The 26,222-nt window shown below is 41.7% G+C and overlaps 1 protein-coding gene across 1 annotated transcript in view; it reads right to left on the bottom strand.

Annotated features, from left to right (window-relative positions):
• The window catches only part of LOC130187047 (transcription factor 4-like), a 235,365-nt gene that overhangs the window by 161,760 nt on the left and 47,383 nt on the right, over positions 1 to 26,222 (bottom strand). Inside the window, exons 4-5 of the mRNA XM_056404478.1 lie at positions 19,543 to 19,598; positions 17,642 to 17,717 (exon numbers count right to left, since the gene is read on the bottom strand). Coding sequence (XP_056260453.1) covers positions 17,642 to 17,717; positions 19,543 to 19,598 — 132 coding nt within the window. The remainder of the gene's footprint in view (positions 1 to 17,641; positions 17,718 to 19,542; positions 19,599 to 26,222) is intronic.

The raw sequence follows: 26,222 nt of genomic DNA, 5'->3' as shown, positions 1-26,222 counted from the left end.
AAACAGCTTTCTCCTCTTGTCTTACTTCCTGGCGTGTGGACGCAGCACCAGTGTAAGACTGCCACCCACTGTTACGGACCCCCAGTCAGCAAGAAAGGCAAAACCATGAAAACTAAAGACACAATTCATACAGTGTTAGCTATGGAGAGAGGATTAAAATTCACTGATTAAAATGACAAAAAAAAGGCACAAAATACATCACTTTAAGAAATATTTCTGTCTGAGGACCTATAAACTTGTGCAGCTATATTCATTTCATTCACCGTTGTTCCCATTTTGCCATTTTTCTGTCGCCATTTTTAATGAATGAAGCTAGTTAGTTAGCTAGCGATGTAGAAGGCTGATGTCCCCACGCTTAATCTAAACCGTACCAAAGTGTGATTGATCGGTTGTTTTTGCAGCCAGTGAGAACAGTTGTGAGAACACCAGACCTGCAGCATGTGAATGACTGAACAAGTCTAAGATGTGGGCAGCAGTTCAGAGATTCGAAACCAGGCGACTAACGAATAAAAACCAAAAAAAAAAAAAAAAAATGCGGAAGAGAAGTATCTTTTCTGCCCCTACAACCACAATCAACAAGGTATAGGATGGTGTGTATGCAGCGTGTGAGGCAAAAATCTGAGCAAAAAGACTTCTTCATATTGTGATTGTAGGGATTCAGCAGGTATCAACTGTTCTAGAATGAAACTAATTATTAAATTTTACTATTAATTTATTCCATTTTAATTTAAATTTGGAAAAAATACCTTTTGAAGACCAATAAAAACTCACAGTAACAATACTTCAGTATCGGACTGACCAACCCACAGTTTACTTTTCTCCTCCGCTCTCTCTTTCCATTCATAATTTACTCTATTTCCCCAAATCCTTTCTTTCTTTACCTGTCTCTCTTTTCATCTTACTCTTCAAGCTTTTCTGTAACTTTCTGCATCAATACTTTATTCCTCCACATCTCCCCAGCTCTCTCCCTCTCTCTACTCCTCTCTGTTTATCTGTCTCTCTCTCATTGCCTGTCTTCCTTTCATCTCTCTCGCCATCTGCCTTCCTCCATCTCCATTTTCCTCTTTCTTTTCCCCCTCTCTCTCTCTTTCTCTCTAACTCTCTTCTTGTCTCACTCTCTCTCTCTCTCCCTCTATGTCTCTCGCCCCTCCCGCTCGTCTCCCTAAAAACTTGGCAGTGATCCCCGTCATGTTTTTTTTTTTTTTTCCACTCCTCGTTTGGGGGATTGCGAATGAATGCGATCCAATCTAGACCTCGGCTAAGAGACATGAATTTTCATTAATTACAACCTTGTCAGCAAAAGCATTATGGGAGCTGAATATGAAAATGCTAATGAGGGGAGCTCATTTGCATATTTTTCTTTGTTGGAATGTCATTAATTATTACGTTTTATGATGATGAATGCAGCTGTCGATGGCTGGCGCTCCATGCCTAATTAGCTATCAGAAAATCCTCCGATCAAAAAAATGGACAGGGATCCCAAACTTTACTTTTCATTTTACACCTCTTGCACGTTCTCTGTTTGTTACTTTACTGATGTTCGTTAACCCCTTTTTCTTTCTATTCTTTCCCATCTATATAATACTGTCCCTCGCATTTATACTCATTATATCCCTCCCTTCAATTTCTTTTCACTGTCTCTTCTTTCTCTTCCTCTTTTACCATCAACCTTATTTTCCCCATCATATTTTTCCCAGTTTCTTCCTGACATTTGATGCAGACCATTGTTTTAGGCAGGATGTGTCTCACAGTGTAATCTAGGACCAGTGTTTTGGCTTGATGACAGAAGACTTTACTAGTTTCTCTTGCCATTGTCAACCCTGGTCCAGAACAACCCAGAATTGTTTAGTTTGTGGTGATTTCAGAAAATAGCTCCTCTTGTCCCTCTCCCTTCAGGTCTTTTCTTTTAGCTCTAGTCATTTATCTTTTATTCATTAAGTTATAGCCCCAACTTCTTTAGGCCTTTAGGTCTTTTGGCTCTAGTGTTTCTGTCTTCTTTCTACCTTAGCTTCTATTTTGGCTCCATATGTTCAGCCTGAGTCCTTTAGTCAAGCCACTTATAGATGCTTTAGTTCCTTTCCTTCTTTGGTCTGGGATTGACCTTTAACCCTACCTCGTACCCCAGGCGTCTTTAGCTGCAGTAGGGCATCCAGGAGCAGCTCCTTTCGCCATAAACCTAATCTTCTTCATTCAGTCTTGTAGCACTGCTCCTGTAGCACTGGTCTTTTAGTTTTGATAATTTAACCTGATCTCCTGTAGCCACAATCCCTGAACACAGGTCCTTTACTTTTGGTTTATTTAGCTAAAATGTTATGGACCTAGCGTCTTTGTCCTGCCAACTTAAGCACTATAGCATGTGGCCCCTTAGTTCTGGCTCATTTAGCTCATTCAGATCATTTGGTTGTAGCTTCTTTAGCTAGTCCTAATACGTTTAATCACCATTATTAGCCCTGGCTTCATTAGAAACATTTGGCCCTTCAGTCACGGCTTCTGTTTCTCTTGCTAGCTTGCTAAGCCTGGTCCTTTAGCTTCTTCAAAACTAGTTCATTAAAGTGAAGCCTGCTTTTTTAAAAAGTATTTATTTGCATCTATTCTGGACATCTGTGTTGTACTGGAAGAATCAATTTGACAATCTCATGCTGAACCTCTACAAAGTATCAACTATCTAACAAGTTAGCAGAGTAGCAATGAAATTCTTGCTTAATGGCTAATAGTGTAAAATTGCAGTTAGCTTATCAGATGTGTCTGTAAAAAGCAGCTAGTTGATCCAATCATCTCTTGATTATCAAGAAAACCAATCAGATTGATCAATGATTAAAACATCAGTTTCTAATAAGAAACGAACTACTTCTTTTCTGTTTAGATGGAGAAGTTTGAAACTCAGACAATCAGCTGACCACAGCTACTGTTGAGGACCTCCAACACTGCCAGAGGTTACATCACCTGAATGTCCTGCACTACTGTCCACGTCCCTCCTCACCTCTCTCTCTTTATATTGTTTGCTCCATCCCTCTTTCTCTATTGTCCAAAAAGAGTAACAATGAAGACTTAACAAATCCCGCCCTCCAAAAAAGCCACTAACGAACACCCCCCTCACTTGGCTTAATGAATGCCAGACTTAATTAGAGCACCATGATGTCAGAGGCATTAATTATCAGTTGGCTTCGTTTCAGAAAACACACACTGTCTTCTTTCTGTCTTTCTCCCTGTTTGTCTCTCTCGCTCTCTCTTCGTTTTTCTTTGCATCTGCATCTTTTCTCTCTCAGTTTCCTTCTAGTTCCATCTTCTCCATGTTCATTGAGATCTCTGTCCCTTGTGTTGGACTCAGACCTTTTCTTTTACCGATTTTATGCCGGTGCATGGCGTGAGACACAGTGCTGCGAGTGAACTGGTATTTTCCTGCCGTGCACTGAGGTTACTTCCTCAACGGTTTGGTATCTTAATGATTTGCCGTGCACACTGGTGGGAGGAGAGGCCCCCGCAGAAGAGGATGTGGTGACGCAAATCCAGTGGCACAGTGGTCCACCGCCTGCTGTACTTTTGTTCTATTCTGCCATAACAAGCACCCTTGCCGAGAAAAGCACCCTCTGTAAATATGCCGTCATTTTAACCCTAACCCTGCCCAATCAGCACTCTTCAAGCCTGTAATCCACAACAGTTTGTAGTTAGTCCATACTGATGGACTTTATTATGGTGAGACTCTTTGCAGCCATCTGAAGGTAGCTGTTCCATCTGCAGTCACTAAGAGGAGTGATGATGTCACTGTCAAGCCGCATTTATGCCGAGCAGATCCGCTGGTTAAACCTTGTGCAATAAGCTCCCGACTGTGAATCAACACACGTGTTGGACACTGAAAACAGATCACACAGTCCCACCAAGTATTGTAAAATAAATAAAACAAATTAATTAAAACTACTGCTAATAAATCCCTCAAGACTGTGCATTCATTCCCCCGTCCCCTGTGTCTCCATCCAAAACACCAGGTAACCAGGGCAACAGTTAATCAGCAGTAATCTTCTTTTTAAAAATTCTGGCCAAACTAACACCTGGAGCTCTGCAGTTTTAATTACAATACAGGTAGACATGTCTCTGCGATCACCAACATGATGTGACAGAGCTCGTTCTGGTTTTATAGTCGTGCTTCCACAAACAAAAGATTCAATTCAAAAGTCAATTCAACTTATGACAGATATCATGTGGTCTTTGCACTACAGTAGAGCTGGTGTATTATAATACAAAAATAACAATAGACTTCCTCTCCATGTGATTTCCAACGTCACCATTATCACCGTCTTTACCGTCATGACGGGGAGAGTCCTGTGTTTAAAGGGGATGAAAGTAGCAAATGTGATTGGTCGCGGATGTCACTGCCTCTAACAGTCCCACCCATAATGTATGGTGATGTATTTTCTCTGATCCCAGACTGTTTCCAAGTACAAAAATACCAAAGTGTGTTTAGCGTGCCCCTAGTGTGGCCCTAGCATGCCCCGAAATGAGACATCAGTCTGAACAGTCATATCTGAGTTCATTAGACTTCTAGATAGCTCCAAAATTTGTAGCCCACTCCCAAGGAAAGATGAGAGACAGCTGGAAGAGATCCTCAATGAAAGTGTCCAATGCAAATCAACATGTTTTAAGCTGCATTCATAATTTTTTTACCACTTGGGGACTACAGAACAAACTGAAAGCAAAACATCTGACATATTACCACTACATAATTACGAGTATATGGTTGTTATACATCATTATTATCTGTGTCCACCTATAAGTTCATTCTCCTTTTAGCTCTGTGTTTGTTCTCCACCACCCCCTGAGGGAAATCTCTGGCTCTCTAGCTGCTAAATGCTCCACTATGTTCACCAGCTAGTCTCTTCCCGTGTCTGTCTGCTCTCTGGTGCTGAGGTACTGGACAGCAGCTTTATCAAAGCTTGTTAGCTGAAAACAGGTGCTGCTACTGCTGCTGCTGGTAACGTGATGCTGCTGAGACCGAACCAAAATAGTAAGTGTGCTGCAGAACCAACACTATGAACTAAAAGAGGTTAGAAAGACCAGTAGACTTCTGGAGAAAGTGATCATTTTTGATGGTTTCATTCCTCAGCGTGAGCCCCGCTTCGCCTTACTCAGTCATTCAACTGATCAGCTGTATCGTCACATGCATTCTACAGGGCATGTAGCACAAAATGGTTTCAGACGCTGCAGCTTTCATTAGTCTAACATGTTGATGAAGACACCTCACTGAGTGTAACCCATTACTTTTAACCCACTTTCCTGGAAGTTGGCTCTTCCTACTGTTAGTTGAGTTAATTATATTTTTCCTCTGCTGTTCACACACTCCATACAGAAGCTTACTTAGCCACTCTTATTATTCTGGTGCCTTGGTGGAATGGGCACCTGAGAATGACAGTAAGAAAATAATAAGAAGGTCCAACAGTTTCTTCTGTTTGTCTGCAAAATCTTCTCCCAACATGTTTAATCTCAGTTTTCTTTGAATTGATGTGCCAATGTTTGCCCCTAAGCCAAAATGAAAACCGAAAACATGCTTCTGTTTGTTCTTCTTTAACTGCAAATATTGAAAATCATTATAAGGGGGGATGGATAGACATGTAACCAAAGAAACTGGTGTTCTCCTAACCACGATAATTGACATGCAGGACTACGCTAAAGGGACAAAAGTTTGTGGACACGCAAACATTACACTCACGTTTGATTAGTGCGATTCCAAAACAAAGGGCATTAATCTGCTGCTATAATAACCTCCACTCTGCTGGGAAGGATGTCGGCAAGACTCAGAAACAAGATCAGACGTGAGGTCGGCCGCTGATGCCACCGGCTCTCAGTCTGGGCTTGAGTTCAGGGGCCCGTTTTACAAAGACAGACTTTGACTGTGTCTTAGATATAACAAACAGTCAGATTTCAGATAGATGTCCAAATTCATCCTTTGCACAAAGCAGTTTAGTTCTTGACTTTCTTAAGCCGGACTGTGGTACAATGAACTCACGAGGAACCACTTCCAACCGCTCAGCTCCATTTACCTCAGCAGAAAATGGTTGTCTACTGGAAGAATTCAATAGTTACAAGGACATTTTACTTTGGAAACTCAGCAAAGACTGAAACAATAAAAAGAAAAATCTTATTTTGAAAAAAAAAAAAAAATCGCTCTATCAGTCTCTTCCCTTCTCATCGCTCTCTCCATAACAATGTCAGCAAACTACAAATTATGAGGCATTTTTTCCTGGTTTTTGTTGTTGGGTGCTACTGGTCAGCACAGGTGTCATTGATTGTTACCATGGTAACATTGGTCTCAGGCCTGAGTTAGTCCGTGGGTAAGGTGTCTAATGTCTTTCTTTTTGTGAAACAGTCTTATTAGCATTAGACGGATCTATGAGCAAAATGAAGACTACACAAAAACTGCAGAGCAGTCTAAAGCATACAGTGAAACCAGCCCCAGGACTCTGTGCAGGTCAGTCAAGTTCATCCACACTACACTGGGAAAAGCATCTCTTTATGGACCTGGCTTTGTGAACACTGTCACATTAAAACAGGAAAAGGCCTTCCTGTAACTGTTGCCACAGTTGGAAACACACTATTGTTTGAAATATCATTGTGTGCTGTAGCAGTGAGAGCCAAAACCATGAGAAAGAGACCTAGACAAACACATCATTTATGAAAACAAGGTTCTAGGTTCTAAAATCAGGGATTTTTCTTTAAGGCTCTCACTGCGAATGTAGCTCGTCTCTCTCTCTCAGATGATAAAATACAGTTCATCTTTGGCCTCTGGGAGCCACAGTTATAACTGAAGAGCTCTCTCTTTCCCTCTCTCACTCTCTCAATAAACACACTGTTTCATGCTGCACATCTCTATCTCCCTCTCTCTCTCACCTCTTACACACAAACAAGCACTCTCTCTCTCTCTCTCTCTGCCACACAAATACACATACACACCGTAGCGTGGCTGGCCAGATGGGACTCTTCCACATGACCAAGCCGATCAATCAACACTGAAGGGCCCAGGTGCTACTACGCACCATTTCACAGTCTGTCACACACACACACACACACACATAAGTTGTACACACACATAGCAGCAGAGACATGCAGAGATAGAAAGATAAAGGACACGCACACACACATACACACACACACACGGAGGAGGAAAAACACACACACACATACATTCACAAACACACACACGCACACAGTGTAACATGAATGACCCGAGCTTGGTCTCTAGAGACCTCATCTGGATGGATGACAGAAGATGGAGAAGACAGACAGACAGATGGATGGATACATGGATGGATGGATACATGGATGGATAGATAGATAGATAGATAGATAGATAGATAGATAGATAGATAGATAGATAGATAGATAGATAGATAGATAGATAGATAGATAGATAGATAGATAGATAGATAGATAGATAGATAGATAGATAGATAGAGCTCTAAAGATGAAATGATTAGTTCATGAATTAAATCGATGATTGACAGAAAATCAACTGAGAACAATTTTGATAACTGATAAATCTTTTAAGTCAGTTTTAATGCAAAAATGTTTAAATTTCCCAGCACCAGCTTCTCACAGTGAATATTTTCCAGCTTTCCTTTATTTTGTGACAGTAGACTCAACACCTTTGGGTTCTTGACTGCTGGGTCAGACAAAACTGGCAAATAAAAGATGTAAATATGTTGTTCTAGACACTGAACAATAATGTAATAAAAACAACTGTCAGGTGTATTGATGATGAAAATAATTGTTGGCTATAGTGCAATTTGACAAGACACAACGGTGCAACAGATGAGAGTCCAATCTAAAGCACACAGGCGGAGGACCCGTCATAGTTGATTTGGGTTGGTAGTCCAGCCTTGGATTAAACTACCTGCCTGCATATTTTAGGTTTTTGTTTACGTATATTTACTCTGTTACATCAGCAATTATAACCGACTTCTGCCACACAGGTAAACCCAAGCCGCATGAACAGCAACAGATTGATCCAGTGATGGAGGTTTACGGCTGGTTTTGGTTTTCTTTGCTACATGCATTTTTCTTCAGTACATGCCAAAACCTCTGCACAACTATGCAAAAGCATGCCCCCCAAAACACCACGTTTCTCCAGCTCATTTTCTGCCAATAAAGCACATGAATACCAAAATCTCAATTTTTAGGCTTGAGGCAAATTACTCTAAAATTGAGGAAATACAGTATAGCTGCTCCTCAGCTTAACAATTTCCTTTTATTACCTTTTTCAAGAAGTGATAATTACCTCTGACAGTTCTTCAAGGAACCTAGAAGCAATCTTCACAAAATACTCCAGGACATAGCCCCCCCTCCCCGATCAGGAACCCTGAAGTGCTCTCCCCGGTGAACCGCTGCTTTCAGAGTGTGCGTTTTACATTTCCACCCTCCGCCCTCTCGCCTTGACGAGACCTATTATTATTATGTGAGATCTAATTACACAGACAATTTACATGTGATACACAGCCCCTTCAAAACAATAATATACTAAATACTTCACAGTGGCTTACATTGTGCGTCTGCGTTAATGCAATGAAATAAATGCAGCACTAATCAATGCATGACATCCATTCAAAATGCTCTGAGAATGAGACGGTGGCTGTTCAGTGTCAGTCAGTGGAGACAATGGAAACAGAATGACTGAGGGCAGAGCGGGAAACGGAGGATGTTGAAAGAAAAACAGAATCTCTTTAATGTATTTCATTTATTTATTCCCGTCCGTCTCGTATTTATTATGTATTTTGTTTTATTGCCCATATTGACTTTGTTTATCTTATTGTTGCATTTTGGCTGCCATGTTTCTCATGTATTCTACTCTGAAAATCACCTTGTAACCGAATGATGAAGTCTTATCTAAACAAAGTTTAATAGTTTTATAAGAGTTCATTTCTGACCTTTGTCAAGAGTTTATTTCTGACCTTTGTCAACACTATGTAACAAAATCTGAACTCAAAGGTCCAGCTAATGGTTTCTCAGAGCTTTCAACCGCATCTTATGGTCTTCATTCAGTCGATGGAGCTGACTTACTTGAATTGTGATGTGATGACAAGTGGTTGTATGTTTAACTCCTGTCTCTGTTTAACAGAGTCACGAGTGAAACGCCAAAGACCATATTTCTATCCATCCATCCATCCATCCATCCATCTACTAGCTACACTGCTTATCCTTGAGGGGTTGCGGGGGGGGGGGGGCTGGAGCCAATCCCAGCTGACACTGGACAAGAGGCGGGGTGCACAGTTCATCAGTCTATCATGGGGCAAAACCATATTTTTCTTCATTCATTACATTAAAACATTTAATTATTAATCATTCAAGTCATTTACCAAACAAAAATATGAAACATTCCCTGCTCCCAGCTCAAAGGTTTCTGTTTTCTTCATATTTGTAAAATGAATGTATGATAACGAAAACAATTGTTATTTACAACTCTAAATCCTGTCTCCACATTTCCTCCCCCTTTCATTTCATCCTCTCCTCTCCTCTCCTCTCCTCTCCTCTCCCCATTTAAAAATTCTGAGCACAAAGATCCAGACCCAGCAGGGAGAGACAGGGGGACGACCTTGGCACAACACCCAGCTGAGGTGAGGGGCTCCTGGGGTAGAAGACAGGGGGGCCTGAAGTGGGATGAGTGGCGAAGAGGATGATACAGAGATAGAGGGAAAGATATTCTAAAAAAATAAATAAAAGCGGCAGAGGACAGGAAAAGGAGAAAGGATGCAGAAGAGGAGGCGAGGAAGAAGGGATGAAGGAGAATGACAGAGAAAAAGAAAGAGAAAGAGAGGAGAGGAAATTATATCAAGTGCATGGAATGAAGAGAAAGGAGAAAGAGAGATAAAAGGAGAAGCAGGAAAAGAGAATTCAAAGGAAAAAAAAACAAAAACTAAACGAGACCAAGACTGAACAAAATTTGGAGAGAGAGACAGACAGAAGAAAAGATGGAAGAAGGGAGAGAGAGATAGAGAGAGACAGATATGTATTTCTATATAAAGTGTCCAGATGTGACCTCCTCAGAGGGGGTCCAGCCTCGTGGCTCAACACTCATTAATAAGGTCACACAGAGGTGAGACAGACGGCTGACTCACTGCATTTCAACAAAAACAACAAGAGGAGGAGGAGGAGGAGGAGGAGGAGGAGAGGGGAGCCCAGATCATCAGGTTTATATACCAGCTTTTTATATACCCTCTGCTTTTGTTTAATACTAAAAATTTACAATGACACACCCTTTCAGACCACATCTCTACAGCCCTCGCTGGAACTTACTGTGCTCATGTCTGTACTTATTTTTTCTCTACTTGAAACAAAAGCACCTGGACAAAAGCACCTGCCAAATTCAATGTAATGTTACAATATATAACCCTAACAACCTTAGCATCAATGTAATTAATGATAATGACTTTACCTTTCAAACTGGTTTTTGATTGTGTCTTACAGAGAACAAGAACTGTCCGTTCCACTCTCATGGATGCAATATCTCAGTAACTTAATTTATTCAAATTTGGCAACAAAAATTCACTTGGACTCAAGGACGAACTGATTAAAATTTGGTGGTCAAAGGTCAAAGGTCAAGGTTATTGTGACTTCAAAAAGCACTTTTTTGGCATTAATTCACAAATTCATACACTAATTATGACACAATTTAACTTGAATGTCTATAAGGATTAAATTAAGTGATGACATTTTATATGAAAACGGTTAAAGGTCAGCTTCACTTCTGGCCATTATTCAGTGTTCAATTGTGACCATATTTCCTGCAACTTGGCTGGTTGGAGGAGGCATCCAACCTCGAGGAGGTGATTCTAGTTTATTAAATTTACTTTGCAGAAAGGTTTACTGTTATTTTTCATGTTGTGAATTTTGATAATGAAGTTTACTATTCATCAAAAGTGTAAAAAATACACTTTTTTGTAGCTTGTTACTGAACTGCAGTAGAAGCATTGGAACTATTTCTTGACCTACAACAGCTGGTTGCAGTGACAGTTGACAAAACACAGCTGGCTACAGAATGGATTGGTAATTAGCTTGTTAGCTAACATGACACAACAGGTAAATCAGACACATTTGGAATTTGGAAACGATATTTCTAGACACTGGTACTACCTAATCCTAACCCTAAATGTGTGACGTGGAGAGTTAGGGGAAGTTACTGCTGGTCTTTTATTTTCTCTGAGCATTTCTGGCCCCCTGACAGAGTCACTGTGTGGATACCTGTGTTGTAGCTGAGTTAGCAGATCTCCTACGAGAGGCTCTCTAGTGTGTGTGTGTCTAAGCGGTGTCAGTGCGTAGCCATAGCCCTGCTGTTCATCACAGTTAATGTTACTTTTTGTCAGCCTTAAATATCTTGTTTGCCTCTGAGTACAACGCAGTTATCGGTGGGTCCATGTGTTGTGTTTACTGCCACTGCAGAGGAATTAGTCTTGTTCATATACAATGTCGTTCTTCGGCTGTCATCTAGCTTGGCGATGCCAACGTCACCAGCAGCCCTGTGTGTGAGAGGAACAAACTGAGGCTACGGTGTTTTTCTCTTTATACTTGGCACAGCAGGTGCTGTCACATGCCGAAGGATCAATGTACAAAATAGACCTCGGAGCCCCGCCTACTTTGTCACGGTCTACAAGCAGACACAAACCAGATACAATTTCAAACTTACAGACGACATGAATTTTGTCGGGAAAGTTTCCTGCATCAATCTATGTATTGAGGGTATTTTCTCTTACATGTAGAGAGGTGCTGTCAAAGCCCTCAGTGACCAAGACTCCTTGCAACAGCCTGGCAGCAGCACAGAGATATTTCCCTCTAAGGTTTTTGTAAATGAGCCCCACCCTTCTAACCAATCACAGAAGGCCAAAGTCAGGGGTGGGATCTCACAACTGTCAATCAAAACCTTCATATCTGTTCTACAGCTCCTCTTGCACCAAGGCTTCAAGCTAGCATTAGCTGCTGGAAGAAGCTGCGTCCTGCATTAGCTGAGACAGCAAATGAGGATCAAGGTGAAGCAATGGGCGGAGTAGGACGGAGCAGGGAGGGGGAGGGTGAGAGGAGCAGAGTGGTTTGGGTTTGGAGTCTCAGGCTACGGCCACACTACTACATTTTCCTTTTAAAACGTATGTCTTTTCCTACGTTTTCTCCTGCCATCAAAACACTCCTCCAGAGTTTTCGAGCCCTGAAAACGGAGAGTTTTGGAAACGCTGCTGGACCCGTTTTAGTTTGGAAACTCCGGGAATGCGTTGTAGTCTGGATGGGCGAAAACTGAGACCTTTGGAAACTATGTTGTAGACACCCACGGTCGCTCCCTGATTGGGTCTTATCTGCCTTGACTACAAGTGGTGAAAGCAACATGATAAGGAATTACAAGTGTCACTGACCTTAATGTCTTTGCAAGCAGCTGTTGTTCGCTAAAATTCTGCATTTTAACACTACAACTGTCATTGCTGTTCCCCGTTTGTAGAACTTCGTGTGACTTATCCACTGCAGTGAAGACAATCTACTTCCTGTTTACACCAGCTCAAATATTCCCAATGTACATGAATGGTCATGTGTGTATGTGTTTTCAGGTGTGTTAGTCTGGACGGAGATTGTTTTCGTTTCGAAACGCCATTTTTAAAATGAAAACATAGTCGTCTGGATGTAGCCTCATGCTAACACTAGCTTGATTTCCAGTACTTGCATATTGTAGCTTTATTTATCCGTTCTTGAACCTAACCTTGAACGAGTCAAGAGCATGCTCGCTGACAACCAGCGAAAAACTGTGATTATACCCCAAAACTTTGACGAGGGGCACATTCAATTTTTTGTGGAGCAGATCCTCTTCGCTCCGTCCCGTTTCCTTGGACAAACTACTGCTGTAAATTGCAGAACGAAAGCTAGAAACTGGAGGAACGAAGCTGCTGTGCATCACAATTAGACTGAAGCCACATCAGATCGTTTATTTATAACAGCAGAGAATGTGCTTACAGGCTGAAACCACTGAGCCTCTCATTTACTATGTAGGTGACAGTTACAATGGGGCGGGCCGGGTGTGTGTGTGTGTGTGTGTGTGTGTGTGTTGGGGGGGGGGGGGGGTTACAGGGTGGTGCACCTGCTCTGGAATGCAACTAAACACAGGTACACACACATTCATACATATACAGTATAACCACGTACACACACATTCACACACATGAAAGCTTTACACTTTGCACACACTCACTCACACAAAAAACACACACACTATCATACATGCACACATATACACATGAAAGCTAGTGTCACACTTTCTGATGCAAAGACAGAACAACTGAACACAAACACACACAAAGACACACACACACTGAAACATTCATGTAGTTGAATCAAGTAAAAGTGGGTATAATGCACACTCATTTACACAACACACAACCTACATATAACCATACACACACACACACACACACACACACACACACACACACAAAAAAGCTGGTATCACATATTCAGACACAGATAAAATGATGCACAAACAGACGCAACACAGTGAATGTACATGCACACAAAATACAAGTGAACATACAGTCAAAGAACACACACATTTAACCACATAAAACCACATACATAAAAAAGCTTTCATCACAGTCAGATACTGACACCGTAACCTCCCAACATGCACCGAGACACACACTCCACCACAAAACCACAAACACACACACACACACACACACACACAGATAAAGAGCTGGCATCACAAATTCACACACACATCCAATAATCATTAAAACACAGACACACGTTAACATACATTCATCTATCACAGACACAAATGTGAGTGTACTAGTATAAACCTATATGTAAGTGCAAGTCCACATTTATACACATTTACACGTCAAACACACACACATCTGAGTGCTAGATCACTACGGTATTTTCAGTGTGCGTGTGTGTGTGTGTGTGTGTGTGTGTGTGTGTGTGGCGGCAGATTAATCTAGTGGGGTCGCTGAGATGACACTAATCCCTTCGCTGATTATCTAGAGCATAACATCACTCTAATCCGGTGGTGGTGGAGGTGGGGGAGGGGGGGGGGTTAAGAAAGACAGACAAGGTTAGAGAGAGAGAGAGAGAGAGAGATAGAGAGAGGCTGCATTCACACTCAACATGTTCAGGTTGGGTTAATTTCACTCTGCAATGTTTCTTTCTTCTTTTGGGTTTGAGGTCATTTCAGGTGAGAACTGAGAATAATCTGAAGCAGCTACAGTAATTCACCACAAATGATGGGAAGACATGAGGTTCCTTGTGCTTGGAGCGGCCTCACAGAGCACAACAAGGTCCTGAATGATGCTCTCGCAGTATATCATACACATTAGGGTTAAAAGCCAAGTAGCACAGGTGCTCCTCAGGGCTGTGTCGGCTCACCAGTCACTTTCACCTTTACTGTTAATGAATGCAGAAGCAAAATAACTTCCATGTTTATATACATTAGACATTCGCTTCTCATTCTGAATTTCAGAGCCTTGTGAGATTGAGAGGTTATTTTGCCATTCCAACCACCTTTGCAGCTACATTGCATCTGCAGCAGATAAACCACAACACAATAACACAATCGCCCCATTCGAGAACGTGTCATCCCCTTCATTGGATCTTGGAAAGTGTCATCAAAGACCGCCCAACCAACCAGCGGCCCTAACATAGCCACTGATGCTCTCTTAGTAACCTCTTAGCAACATGTTAACAACCTGCAACCACCGGGCAACATCTTATGCTGTGTCTCAAACGAGATACTAGTGCGTGAATTTCGACTGTGTTATTGTGCTGTCCAAAATCAAACGGCGCTTTTGCACACTCACCGGAAATCGCAACGTATGACCACGATTGTCGCCAACCTGCCGGCTGCTTTGCTCGCTTGACTTGAAAATGAATGTTTTTACTGTCCTGTTTGTGCCCCCTGTGTCGGCGGCGTTTCCTCCTTCCTCGCTCGCCGTTTTCACAAATTACGATAAGACGGCGACCGTTGAGGGTGAGAAGTGTCCATTGTTTTACACAGTGCACCATCATCCAGGTTCTTGGAGTGCACTGCATGTTGCTGTACAATGTGAACGCACTTAGGCAGTGAGTATGGAAGTATGCGAGTTGAGACACAGCATTATTTATGATGCCAAACTTAATGATTATTTTCTCTTCACCTGTTTGTGTGGCCAAAAGTTGTGGTTCAGTCTCTGACGCTTTAGACTGGGTCAACTGGGTAACACACCACCACTGACATTAATGAAAGCTTTAAGGGGTTGGTATTGATACTAAAACACTGCATTTTCCATTACAGCATGTTGAAAAAAAAAAAACAAAGAAAAAAAAAAGTATAGAGAGAGAGAGAAAAACCAACAGACAAAGAAGACAATCTGATTTTACCAGACAATTTCACAAAGAAATTATTCTGTTTAACTGCAACCGTCACAGGTAGAAAGTGAAGAGGATGTTTTCTTCAACACTGTTGGCAATGGTGGAACTGTGTGTGTGTGTGTGTGTGTGTGTGTGTGTGTGTGTGTGTGTGTGGGGTGTGTGGTGTGTGTGTGTGTGTGTGTGTGTGTGTGTGTGTGTGTGTGTGTGTGTGTGTGTGTGTGTGTGTGTGTGTGTTCCATATCCCTGGCTGTCTCTGTCTCTTAGTGTTATCATTATCAAAGTAAATTGCAGCTCCCGTGCGCCAGATGAAGAATACAGTATTTCCATTTCTGACTCTGCGTTGTCTCTTCCCTCTCTGCCTCTGCAGCTACATACCATAATCACAACACTGTCACAACACATCGCGCACACAATGGATCATTCCAAACCCTGCACCTCTACAGTTTGAAATTTCTTTCATTTTATGTATATACTGTATATATTCTTAATGTGCAATGTGCATTCATAACTAACCCGACAATTTCCAGAGTTTGCTCAGTTTGTATAATTCTTTAATTTTTATGCTTTGAAAGAAAGTTGCACAGGGTCGCATTCTGGAAACATTTGTGCAAACAGAAAGAGGGTTAACATTTTTCCTCACTCCACCTCTCAGTCTGTCTGAAACACATCTGGATGATCAGCTTTTGTTCACCTAAAACAAGGCTGCTTTTCTGACCAGACCTCAACTCCATCAAACACCTACAGTATAAGCATGAACTGGAACACTGAATGAGACCCAGACCTTATCACCCAGCATCGGTGTTGGACCTCACTAATGCTCCTGTGGCTGAGTGGAAGCAAATCCCTGCAGCCTGGTTCTAAAATCTTGGGATAAGAGTGGAAGCAGTTAGAGCAACAGACTAATGATCACGATTTTGGATTGACATGTAAAACTATCAAATGTGGGTGTCCATATACCTTTGGCCTTAAAGTGTATACAACTCTCAGTCTTATCGTTCATGTCGCTAGTTTTTCTTTGTGACTCCCCTTTAAAAACATGCTTACACACAATGAAATTCATGAAATCCACACCTGTTTTAAGTTTTGGTTGTTTCAGAATGGAAGCTTTTAATTTAATACTTTACACTTTCCCAGTGTTTTATTTAAAGTGTCAAGTGCATAAGAAGATATATGTGTGGGTTTAAGTACCAAAAACCATCACAATGTAGTTTTACATCTACTCTGTAAGGCTCTTATCCTCTCCTCTGATTGGCTGACTGTTTTCTGAGTGATCAAATAAAAATATAGCAGATTTAAGGTAAAAAGAAAGCAAATCCTGCAAGGTTGGATGGTGGGTCCAGGTGGGTGGGGCTTGGGGCATGGCTGAGGGCGGTAACTGCTTTGTTTGTCTGTGACAGCTCGTTTTAAGGCTCAGTTTCTGAATACAGGCTTTGTGCTTTTCTCTGTGGACTGAGGCTTTGATACTTTCACAGTATTAATACAGAGATTAGACCTGATTTATAATCAATAAAACACATGGACATCTACCTTTATACTATGTGGGACCTTTAAGATCGGATGTTACACAAGAAACATGATGAACATTGAAAAACAAACACAATTCAGAGAGAGAGAAAGAGGCAGAGAGCAGGTAGAGTCGGATAGCTGAGAGCTGACATCCTCCATATTTGATGCATCCAGTCAAAGGTAATTAAGCTCTGTATAGTGTGTGTGTGTGTGTGTGTGTGTAAGTACATCTGCATGTGTGTGTTTGAGTGATTATGTGACTGCGTGCATGTGTGAGTGAGAGAGAGAGAGAGAGAGAGAGAGAGAGAGAGAGAGAGAGAGAGAGAGAGAGAGAGAGAGAGAGAGAGAGAGAGAGAGAGAGAGAGAGAGAGACAGATTATCTGTGTCAGTGGCCATTTGCTCACAACTGGCACCACATCGGAGAGAGCCAGAGGCAGAGAGCATCATGGGTAAATGAGCACACACTGCCTGGCGCACTCTACACAGCAGGCCAAGAGAGAGAGATAGAGAGAGAGAGAGCGAAATTGCATGCCAGATGACCTGTCTCCTCCAGTGTACACTAGTGTTTCACTAATTCTCTGCAGACACACATATACACACACACACACACACACACACACACTCACATACACACACACTGTCATATCAGAACCTAACAAAGCAGTGAATCCAAAGTTGATGGCGAGAAAGAGGCACACTGTAAAATAATATAGAAAGATAATAACACACACACAAACACACACACACACACACACACAGAAAGGTTGCACTGTACCTGTTAGCCTGGAGTTGGCGTATGGAGGTGAGAGGCTGTCATGTGATGCCATGTACTGAGACCCATCTGCATAACTCTGGAGACACAGACCGACAAGTGGGGTGAGGAATCACATTTACTTATTCTACATATCTGTTACATAATATTAGCAGCAGTGATAGTCTGTAATCTGTAGTGACAGAAGTAAGTAGTACTGGCCATAGCAGAGATGCCGCTGCGTAACCTGATCACTGAGAATCAGTTTCATATATTTCCCATCATGATACAGCTGCACAGTGCACACTCAGCTTAAAATTATAGTTCAACATTTTGGGAAATACAATGTGATTATTTGCTTCCCTGCAGAGAGATGAGGAGATCAGTACCACTCTCATGTCTGTGTGGTGCTCCCCTGTTTCTGTCCAAAGAAAAATCCACCAACCAGCAACTACACAGTTCAATACTTAACAAGCTGGATCTTGTCTGTTTAATCCATACAAAAAGCTAAAAGTGACAGGGACTACCAACCTCATAGTGATGACAAGACCGCAGGAAATAGTCCAGACACATAGTTCAGCTCAAGATATAACGTGTTAATCTGTGAACTTTGGAGATTCTGACAAGTGGATTTTTTTTTTACCTTTGGACAGAGCCAGGCTGCTTTCCCCTTTTACCAGTCTTTCCCCCAAGGTTAGTTTCATATTTACTGTCCACACAAGAGTGGTATCAATTTTCTCCTCTAACGCTCAACAAGAAAACAGATAAACATATTTCAAGACTGTCCTCTTGTAAAAAAAAAAAAAAAAAAAGCCCATAGGACATCGGTGAAAGACGCTTATTACGGGAACAAAGGAGGAAGTCCGCTGATGTAGTATACAGAGCATGGATGGATGGGCTGACCAAACACAGAGCTCATGTTGTTTCCTTTATCAAAGACATCGTTTATTCCGATGATCCTCCAACCTTAATGAAGTACTTTTTTAACCCAAATCATAATCTTTTCCTAAACCTAACCGAATAGCTTTTGTGCCTAAACCTAACCCAACTGTGCTCCACAACCTTAACAGCATGTTTATTACCATGAGGGCAGCAACAGGAGACCTACAGTACACAGTCATTTAAGCTGGAGGAACATAATTTTTGAAAAATTAGCTGTGCATTATTAAAACATATACCACGGGGGTCCCTGGTGTGAATCAGGCAGCGACGTTTGTGGCACGTCATCCTCCTCTCTGCCTCTACACTATGTGTCAATTAAAAGCATGAATGGCCAAAAAATAATTTTGTTTTCTGATACCTCAAACTTATACCACATTCATCACTTAAAGTAAATGCAACAAATAGGCTACATATTGTTTACATACTGATTTGAATCCAACTGCTCAACTTTTTATCAAAATGTTGAAAATACATAAATGCATACATCTCTCCAAGACAAATACATAATATAACTATAGAGATATAACTGTAATAGTCACAGTACTGGTAAGACCAGAAGGTAGAACGAGTAGCTTATTGTCAAAGGAGCTATTTGCTAAATTATGCTACTGCTACATTGCCAATGTTAGCATTAGCAGCTGTTTACTTACCAGTCCAGAAGAAATGTTGCAAGTTCAGCAACTTAATTCCTTTACTAAACATAAGCTGTCTTTTCTTGTACTGAAGTTGCTAATGCTAACCGGCTAGCCCTGTCTCATCACCTTCTGATACCAAATCACTCCAGTGTCCAGGCTGCGCTTTAGAAGTAGTGCTGCTCCAAGGGCTTATTTTAACCTTGTGTTTTGTAAATGCATCGATGGCTAAAGCTCTTGCCAAGACTAGTAAGTAAATAGCTGTTAATGCTAACGTTAGCTAAGTAGCAATAGCAAAATGTACAAATAGCTCCTTTAATGATAGGTTAGATGCTGATAACGATTTGTTACCTTGGAGGAGCGACTTCCACTCGCCCATGATCCTGCACTCGTCCTCTCCTCCATATCTGTATGGCAGAGAGGGAGAGAGGGGGAGAGAGAGAGATTTAAATGACAGGAAGCAACACACAATAGCAGTAATGGCAGTTTAGGGTCAGGGTAACCCAAGAGTTAAAGGAGTTCAAAAGAATTTAAGATACATTTTGGGAAAATAAATGCTGGGTCATTTATTTGTTCATATATTAAATCCAAACTCTTCATAAGTGCAGAAACTTTTAAAGATTAAAAAAACATGTAGATAAATATCAAGTAATGAGCAAAAGTAAACACGTGGCCATTTCTGATTCATGGATTTCATTGTATTTGATGTTTAAAACCCATAAACCATGACTTATTCATCAGTTGTTTTTGTTTATATTTACTCTGCAGCTGTCATGCTAAGCATCTTCAATCCTCAAAATGGCATTTTAATCACTCACATAATCAATATCTTTCATCACTTTCAACATAAACGTGCACCAACATTTAATAGTCTGTATACTATTACTGTACTGTGTCTATAATCAACTACAGCAGCGTATATTATTGTCTCTCTGTTCTCCATGTCATTAAACATTATTGATTATGATTGTAGAGTCTTTAATGTGTCTCTGTGAAATTTAATGGTCCTTTAAGCCTCCCACAGACCACTAATCCGCTCTGTCATCACACTGGATCCAGGATGTTATATCTGTGAAAGGTCAGTCTGCTGACTGAGAAATCACAGGTGACCTGATAACGGTGTGAGGTGAAAGGTTCAAGTTGTTTCGGTTGATAATCCTAAGTGAATCTTAATCAGAGGTGGCAGATCAGGAAATGGTCAAATGAATCATTTTTGTAACAGCTAAATGACAATGGCAAACAACCTTAAACAGGACGAAAAGACAGATGTGCAGAGGTCAAGATACTCTGACATCAACAGAGAGAGAGAGAGACAGGTAGATCAGTTCGTCCAGGTCGAATGAAATGTGCAAACGCAGCTCTCACTTACAGTGTACACTCATAAACTCAGATACACACACACACACACACACACACACACACAAAAACACACACAAACACAGACATACACGCAGTCGTCTCATGCATTGTAATGCACAAATCTCTCTTCAATAGGCACTCCATTGTGTCAGTGTGTGTATAGTGAGCAGCTTACATTCATTGTCGAGTCATTTGGAATGTCAGCTTATCTGTGTGTTTGTGTGTGTGTGCGTGTGTGTGTGTGTGTGTGTTTGCACAATAGAAATGAACAGTTTCAGTTACACAATGCCTTTTGGAGTCAAACCAGATGTCACTATCACAAAAAAGTACCTTTGGGCTACCTATTTGTAGAAGAGAATACAATAGAATACAATAGAATTTATGCAGGTTTAGTGAAGATTACATGAAAACGCTTGATGGTAAATTGGATTTAGCATCAAGCATAGGCTATGTTTGATGAGCAGAAACACACATTCAACAGTTATTTGGGTTAAGGAAATTGATATTCAATGACCAGCTGGACTTTTTACACAAACAGAATGCGTCGATTAAGGGATTAACGACTTGATTGAAGGGAAATAAATCAATTAATTGGATTTAGGGAACTGATTTTTTTTTTTCTTTGGCAACATGCATTTGATCATTTGAATGTATAGAACACGCACTTGGATTTAGGGATTAATTATCAAGGTCACATTTAGGGAACAAATTACAATCAGTTGAATTTTGGATTGGAGCACGCACTTGATTGTTCGGGAACACACTATCAGACATTTTGAACACAAATTGTTAGGGAACACACTTCATCAGTCTGATTTAGGAGCTAATATGCAACTGGTAAGTGTGCCGGTTTCGTACTTCATAGCCTACTTTAATTACTTTATAATACTCAATCATACAGATGGATGTTACAGTTGCAAATATTGTACATATTTTTGTCCAGAAAATAAAGTCTGTTTGAAAACAGGGGAAGAGGAGAAAGGGAAAATGATTTAAAAGTAGAGGAGGAGAGTTTGATGAGAGCTGGTCCAGATGCAGGAGAAGTGGAAGTGCTGATGGGAGGAAGAGGATGAGGAGGGCAGCAATCCTTCAGCCAAGGAAAGCATCCTTCAGTATTGAAAAGTAAGAGGCAGGGAGAGATTGGAAGAGAGGGAGAAAGGGAAAAGGAGGAGAGAAAAATACAAGTCGGTGTGCAGGAGTTTAAAGATGTGGAGGAGGAGGAGAGAAGGAGGAGAGAAGGAGGTGTCCATGTGTCCTGCACCTGATAAGGCCTCCGATTGAGGGCTATAAATTACATCAGAGAGAGAGAGACAGAGAGAGAGAGAGAGAGAGAGAGAATTTACACACAAGCAGGACAACACACTCTTAAAAGCACACATACATACCTCTCTCTCTCTCCCTCTCTCTCCTCTCTCTCTCTCTCACACACATGCGCGCACACACATACACACACACACACGGTGCAGGTTATCTATCATCAGTTAATGAACTTAGACTGACAGACAGCTCCATGTCTCTCACACTGATCCTATTAAGACCTGCCTGACACAAAACAGACTCCTATTAATACAGTTAGCTTCTCTGTGTGTGTGTGTGTGTGTGTGTGTGTGTGTGTGTGCACGAGCACGCGTGTGTGATTGCTGAGGACAAAAACAGGCCTGTACCCAAGTATGACCACTGAGCCACTCTTTGTGTTATTTAAACAGAGAGATTGGTTTGTGTACGTGTGTGTGTGTGTGTGTGTGTGTGTGTGTGTGTATGAGGACCAGTCTATGAAGAAGGAAAAACAGCAATATTATATTTGCCACTGTGTAAGTGCAGTGCAGCAAAATATGTGAGTGTTTAGCGTTTCTTGCATGATTTTGTAGCAGCACATCAGATTTGAAATAAAACAACACAATCAGTGCTGATTTTTAGCTTCACGCGTGTTTAAGCGCGTTCAGGTCCAAATGTTAACAGTGTCAGACTCTATTGATTCATAGTCTCTCTGTTTTAGGACAAAGCAGCAAGAGAATGATCCTTTAACATACAGACAAGGAAACCAGTGAATCTTCAGGGCCAAACAGGGGAATGAGCCTCACTGCTCTGACTGTAAGTTTCAACTGCTGCAGAATAATGGGAGACACGATTTAAGACCAATTATACAATTACTGACTGAATGGTAGAACTTTAGCATAACTTATGAGTGATAATGATAGGCTAGTTAATAAAGTTATGTTGATGGAATGAAAGCATTCACACACACATAGGAGTAATCTTAGAGTTCATCATCAAGACACGTAAGTATTTTGTGAATCAACTACAGCCTAACGTTAGCAGAGCAGATCACCAAGTTCTGAATGAGACCAGCCGACCAATAGACACGTTACAAAGCTTCAACCTGCTCTGATTGGATGAAGTAACTCTGTCTGTTTTGGGTAGTTTTGGGTGACGATGGCTTTCCCTAGTACTCGCGGTGCAGCACAGAGGCTTTTCCTCACTGTTGGAGACATTAACAACAACACAGCCGAGCACATTGTTGGCTTTTAATTCTGATGTATGTTGACTTCTCACTGACTTACTACAACTGAACCACTGGAAGGTTCTGCTGAATGTTAGTGAAACTTATGTGTTGAATAGCACAAGAAGATATAATTGGTTATGAGAAATATTAGTCCAGACTACAACTGCCCATCGTCAGGTCTAAATACTGACAAACAGGTATAAACAGGATGAAAATCAGGAGTCTGTATCATATAAATATGAGGCGGTAGTTAGTGTATAGTTGCTTCGCTCACTTTTTTATGAAGAACTGCCTAAATACACAACACGCCTCTGATTTTACCGCTTTTCCCTTTCATTTGCCTTTCAGGGGAAATCAGGGAAAACCCCCACTCTCACCTGCTGGCACTCATACATGTTATTATGGTTATGGGATGGCTTTGCACATTTATATGAATCGCCTCAACAGAGCGTTTCCCATGATCAGTTGATGGAGAAGATCATCTTTCAAATTCATGCTGAAATCACAATTTAAGATAAACACAAAGCTTGTGCTACAGAAAATGGACCAGACTCAGTGAATAGCTCCCCAAGCTTAGCATGTCCTATGATAACTATTAATTTAGCTATACAGACTAATGAGCAGTGATAACTAACATGTCTTTGGGGTCATCAGGTGGGAACCTCCTTTCACCAGTGTTTCGTCTAGTTGGTCCCACGACACCTCCAGGAGGCTAGACAGTGATCACTGGCGTCCCAGAGTCACTCCCCTAATGCCAGCCATCACTGCTCCTCACACCACGACTATTTTCTTTATCTTGCCTATGCTACCACAAACAACACCATCATCAACTCTGACAAAACACACTAACAGATTCAGCAAACAAAATCCCCTAAACAGTTGGAGAAAGTGGCGGCCATTTTGAATGAGGGAGGTAGAGTCAAGGAGAGATGCCTTTTGAGCTAAACTCTCCCCCGCCGGGTTAGGCTGTGCTCTACCCCGACCCCCCTACTCCCCCACTCTCCAAGACATCAAACAAACAAACAAACAAACAAACAATCAAACTCACCTAAACAGCCAAAGACACACTACAAACCAATTCAATACAAGCAAACAATACAGGCCACCTCACCTGGACTAACCGCATGGTCTCAAAGAGGCTCACACAGGCCACACCCCCACTTAAAAACACTTCCTCTTCCTGGATTTCTTCCTTGCTTCTCCTAAGAGTCTGTCTATCCTAAGTGCTCCCCCTGCTGGGCCCCCAGCTACCATTACTCCTTCTCATCCAGATCCACTGACTGGATCTTGCTGCCTCATCTGACATGTCCTTTACAATTTTCCTCACACTCTGTCCACTTGCTCCTAACTCCCTTACCAAAGAGACAACAGACCTTGCTACAAATCCTCTACATCCTACTTCCACTGGACAAATCCTAACTTTCCATCCTCGCTGCTCTGCTTCTGCCCCTAACTCTGCATACCTGAGCTTTTTCCTTTCATATGCTTCCTCAACTAAGGCCTCCCACGGAACAGTCAGCTCTATGAAATATACTTTCATTCTACTCCTAGACCACAAGACTATATCAGGCCTTAGCTTTGTAATGGCTATTTCCTGGGGAACAACAAGCTTTCCTCCTAAATCTACCTGCATTTCCCAATCACAAGCACCTTCTAAGCTGCCTTGCCTTCTTGTTGTCTTACCAACTTTCTCTCCCTCTTGAACAAACTTGATTGCAACTTTCTTTGTTTTAGGTCCTCCTTAGTTTGCCTGCCTCCGTAACTCTTCAATTCCTGCAGCTAAACTTTTTAGAACCTGGTTATGTCGCCACGTATACCTGCCCTGCGACAGACTAACCTTACACCCTGACAGAATGTGCTTTAAAGTTGCAGTACCTGAACACAATGAACATAGTGGGTCTCCATTTACCCAGAGTTTTAGGTTCTGGGGAGTTGGCAGTACATCATAAGTTGCCCCTATCAAGAATCTAATACTACTTTCCTCCATGCTCCAGAGTTCTTTCCAGCTAAGCTTTTTCTTGTCTACACCTTCCCATTTCACCCACTGTCCCTGCTTAGCCTGGGCCACTGCCTTAGCACCCCTTAATAATTCCTCCTGTCTACGAACCTGCTCCACGACTAGCTTTCTCTTCTCCTTGGGACCTGCTCTACTCCACACCGGTTTGCATGGGCCAAGCCCCAAGCCTCCCCGGCCTATTTGGACATTACCCACAATCTCTGTATGCCTAAGCGTTGCTTCTGCCTCCTGCACTGCGATTCTTGGATTCCACTTTCTCCCCTTGATTGGGTTTGGAACCACCTTACTAACTACCGCATCTTTGCTCCCAGATAACAGGAGCTCTGTCCTAACCTTGGTACATTTAAACTCCTCCACTAGACTAGTTACTGGGAGCTGAAGTATGCCTTTCCCATACAGTGCCACTGTGCTTAAACATCTAGGAAGACCTAGCCACTTCCTAATGTAAAAGCTAACTAATTTTTCCATTTTTTGCAGTGGATATTGGAATCTCATTTACAGACAGTGGCCACATCAGCCTGGGAAATAACCCAAACTGCAGACACCACAGTTTCAACTTTCCTGGAAGCCCTGATTTATCTATTCTATCCAGTCCCTCAGCAACATCCTTCCGAAACTGCACTACCTGTTCTCCGTCATTCAAGTCTGCCTTGTACCACCTACCTAGACTCTTTACTGATTTTTCCCTAATTATTGGAATTTCCTCTTCATCTATTACAAACTTCCTATCACTTAACTTCCCTCTGCTTATTGAGATACTTCTAGACTTACTAGGCTTGATTTTCATACTAGCCCACTTTAAGTTTTTATTAAGTCTCTCAAGTACTCTTTTCATACATGGCACCGTTGTAGTTATCAACGTCATGTCATCCATGTAGGAAATCACATATCTAACTGCACACACACACTCCTGTGGTTGTCTGCTTTGCTTTCATACCACAAACAAACCAGATTCCAACTGGAACTGAGACCGTCTCCTTCACGAGGTCTCGGCCCTCAGCTTTCACAGCAGCCGCAGTGACCTGAAGCACATTCACAAGGCACCAGGGTTCGTTTCAACTGCGCCACACACGACACTACATATGCATATATACCAGCTGACTGGATGTACAAGCAATGAGTTTGTCCCCTGTGACCACGACTTTATTTTCG

The sequence above is a fragment of the Seriola aureovittata genome, chromosome 18 (genome assembly GCF_021018895.1).
Source record: "Seriola aureovittata isolate HTS-2021-v1 ecotype China chromosome 18, ASM2101889v1, whole genome shotgun sequence".
Classification (NCBI taxonomy): Eukaryota; Metazoa; Chordata; class Actinopteri; order Carangiformes; family Carangidae; genus Seriola; species Seriola aureovittata.
This window is presented reverse-complemented; position numbering and strand designations above follow the sequence as displayed.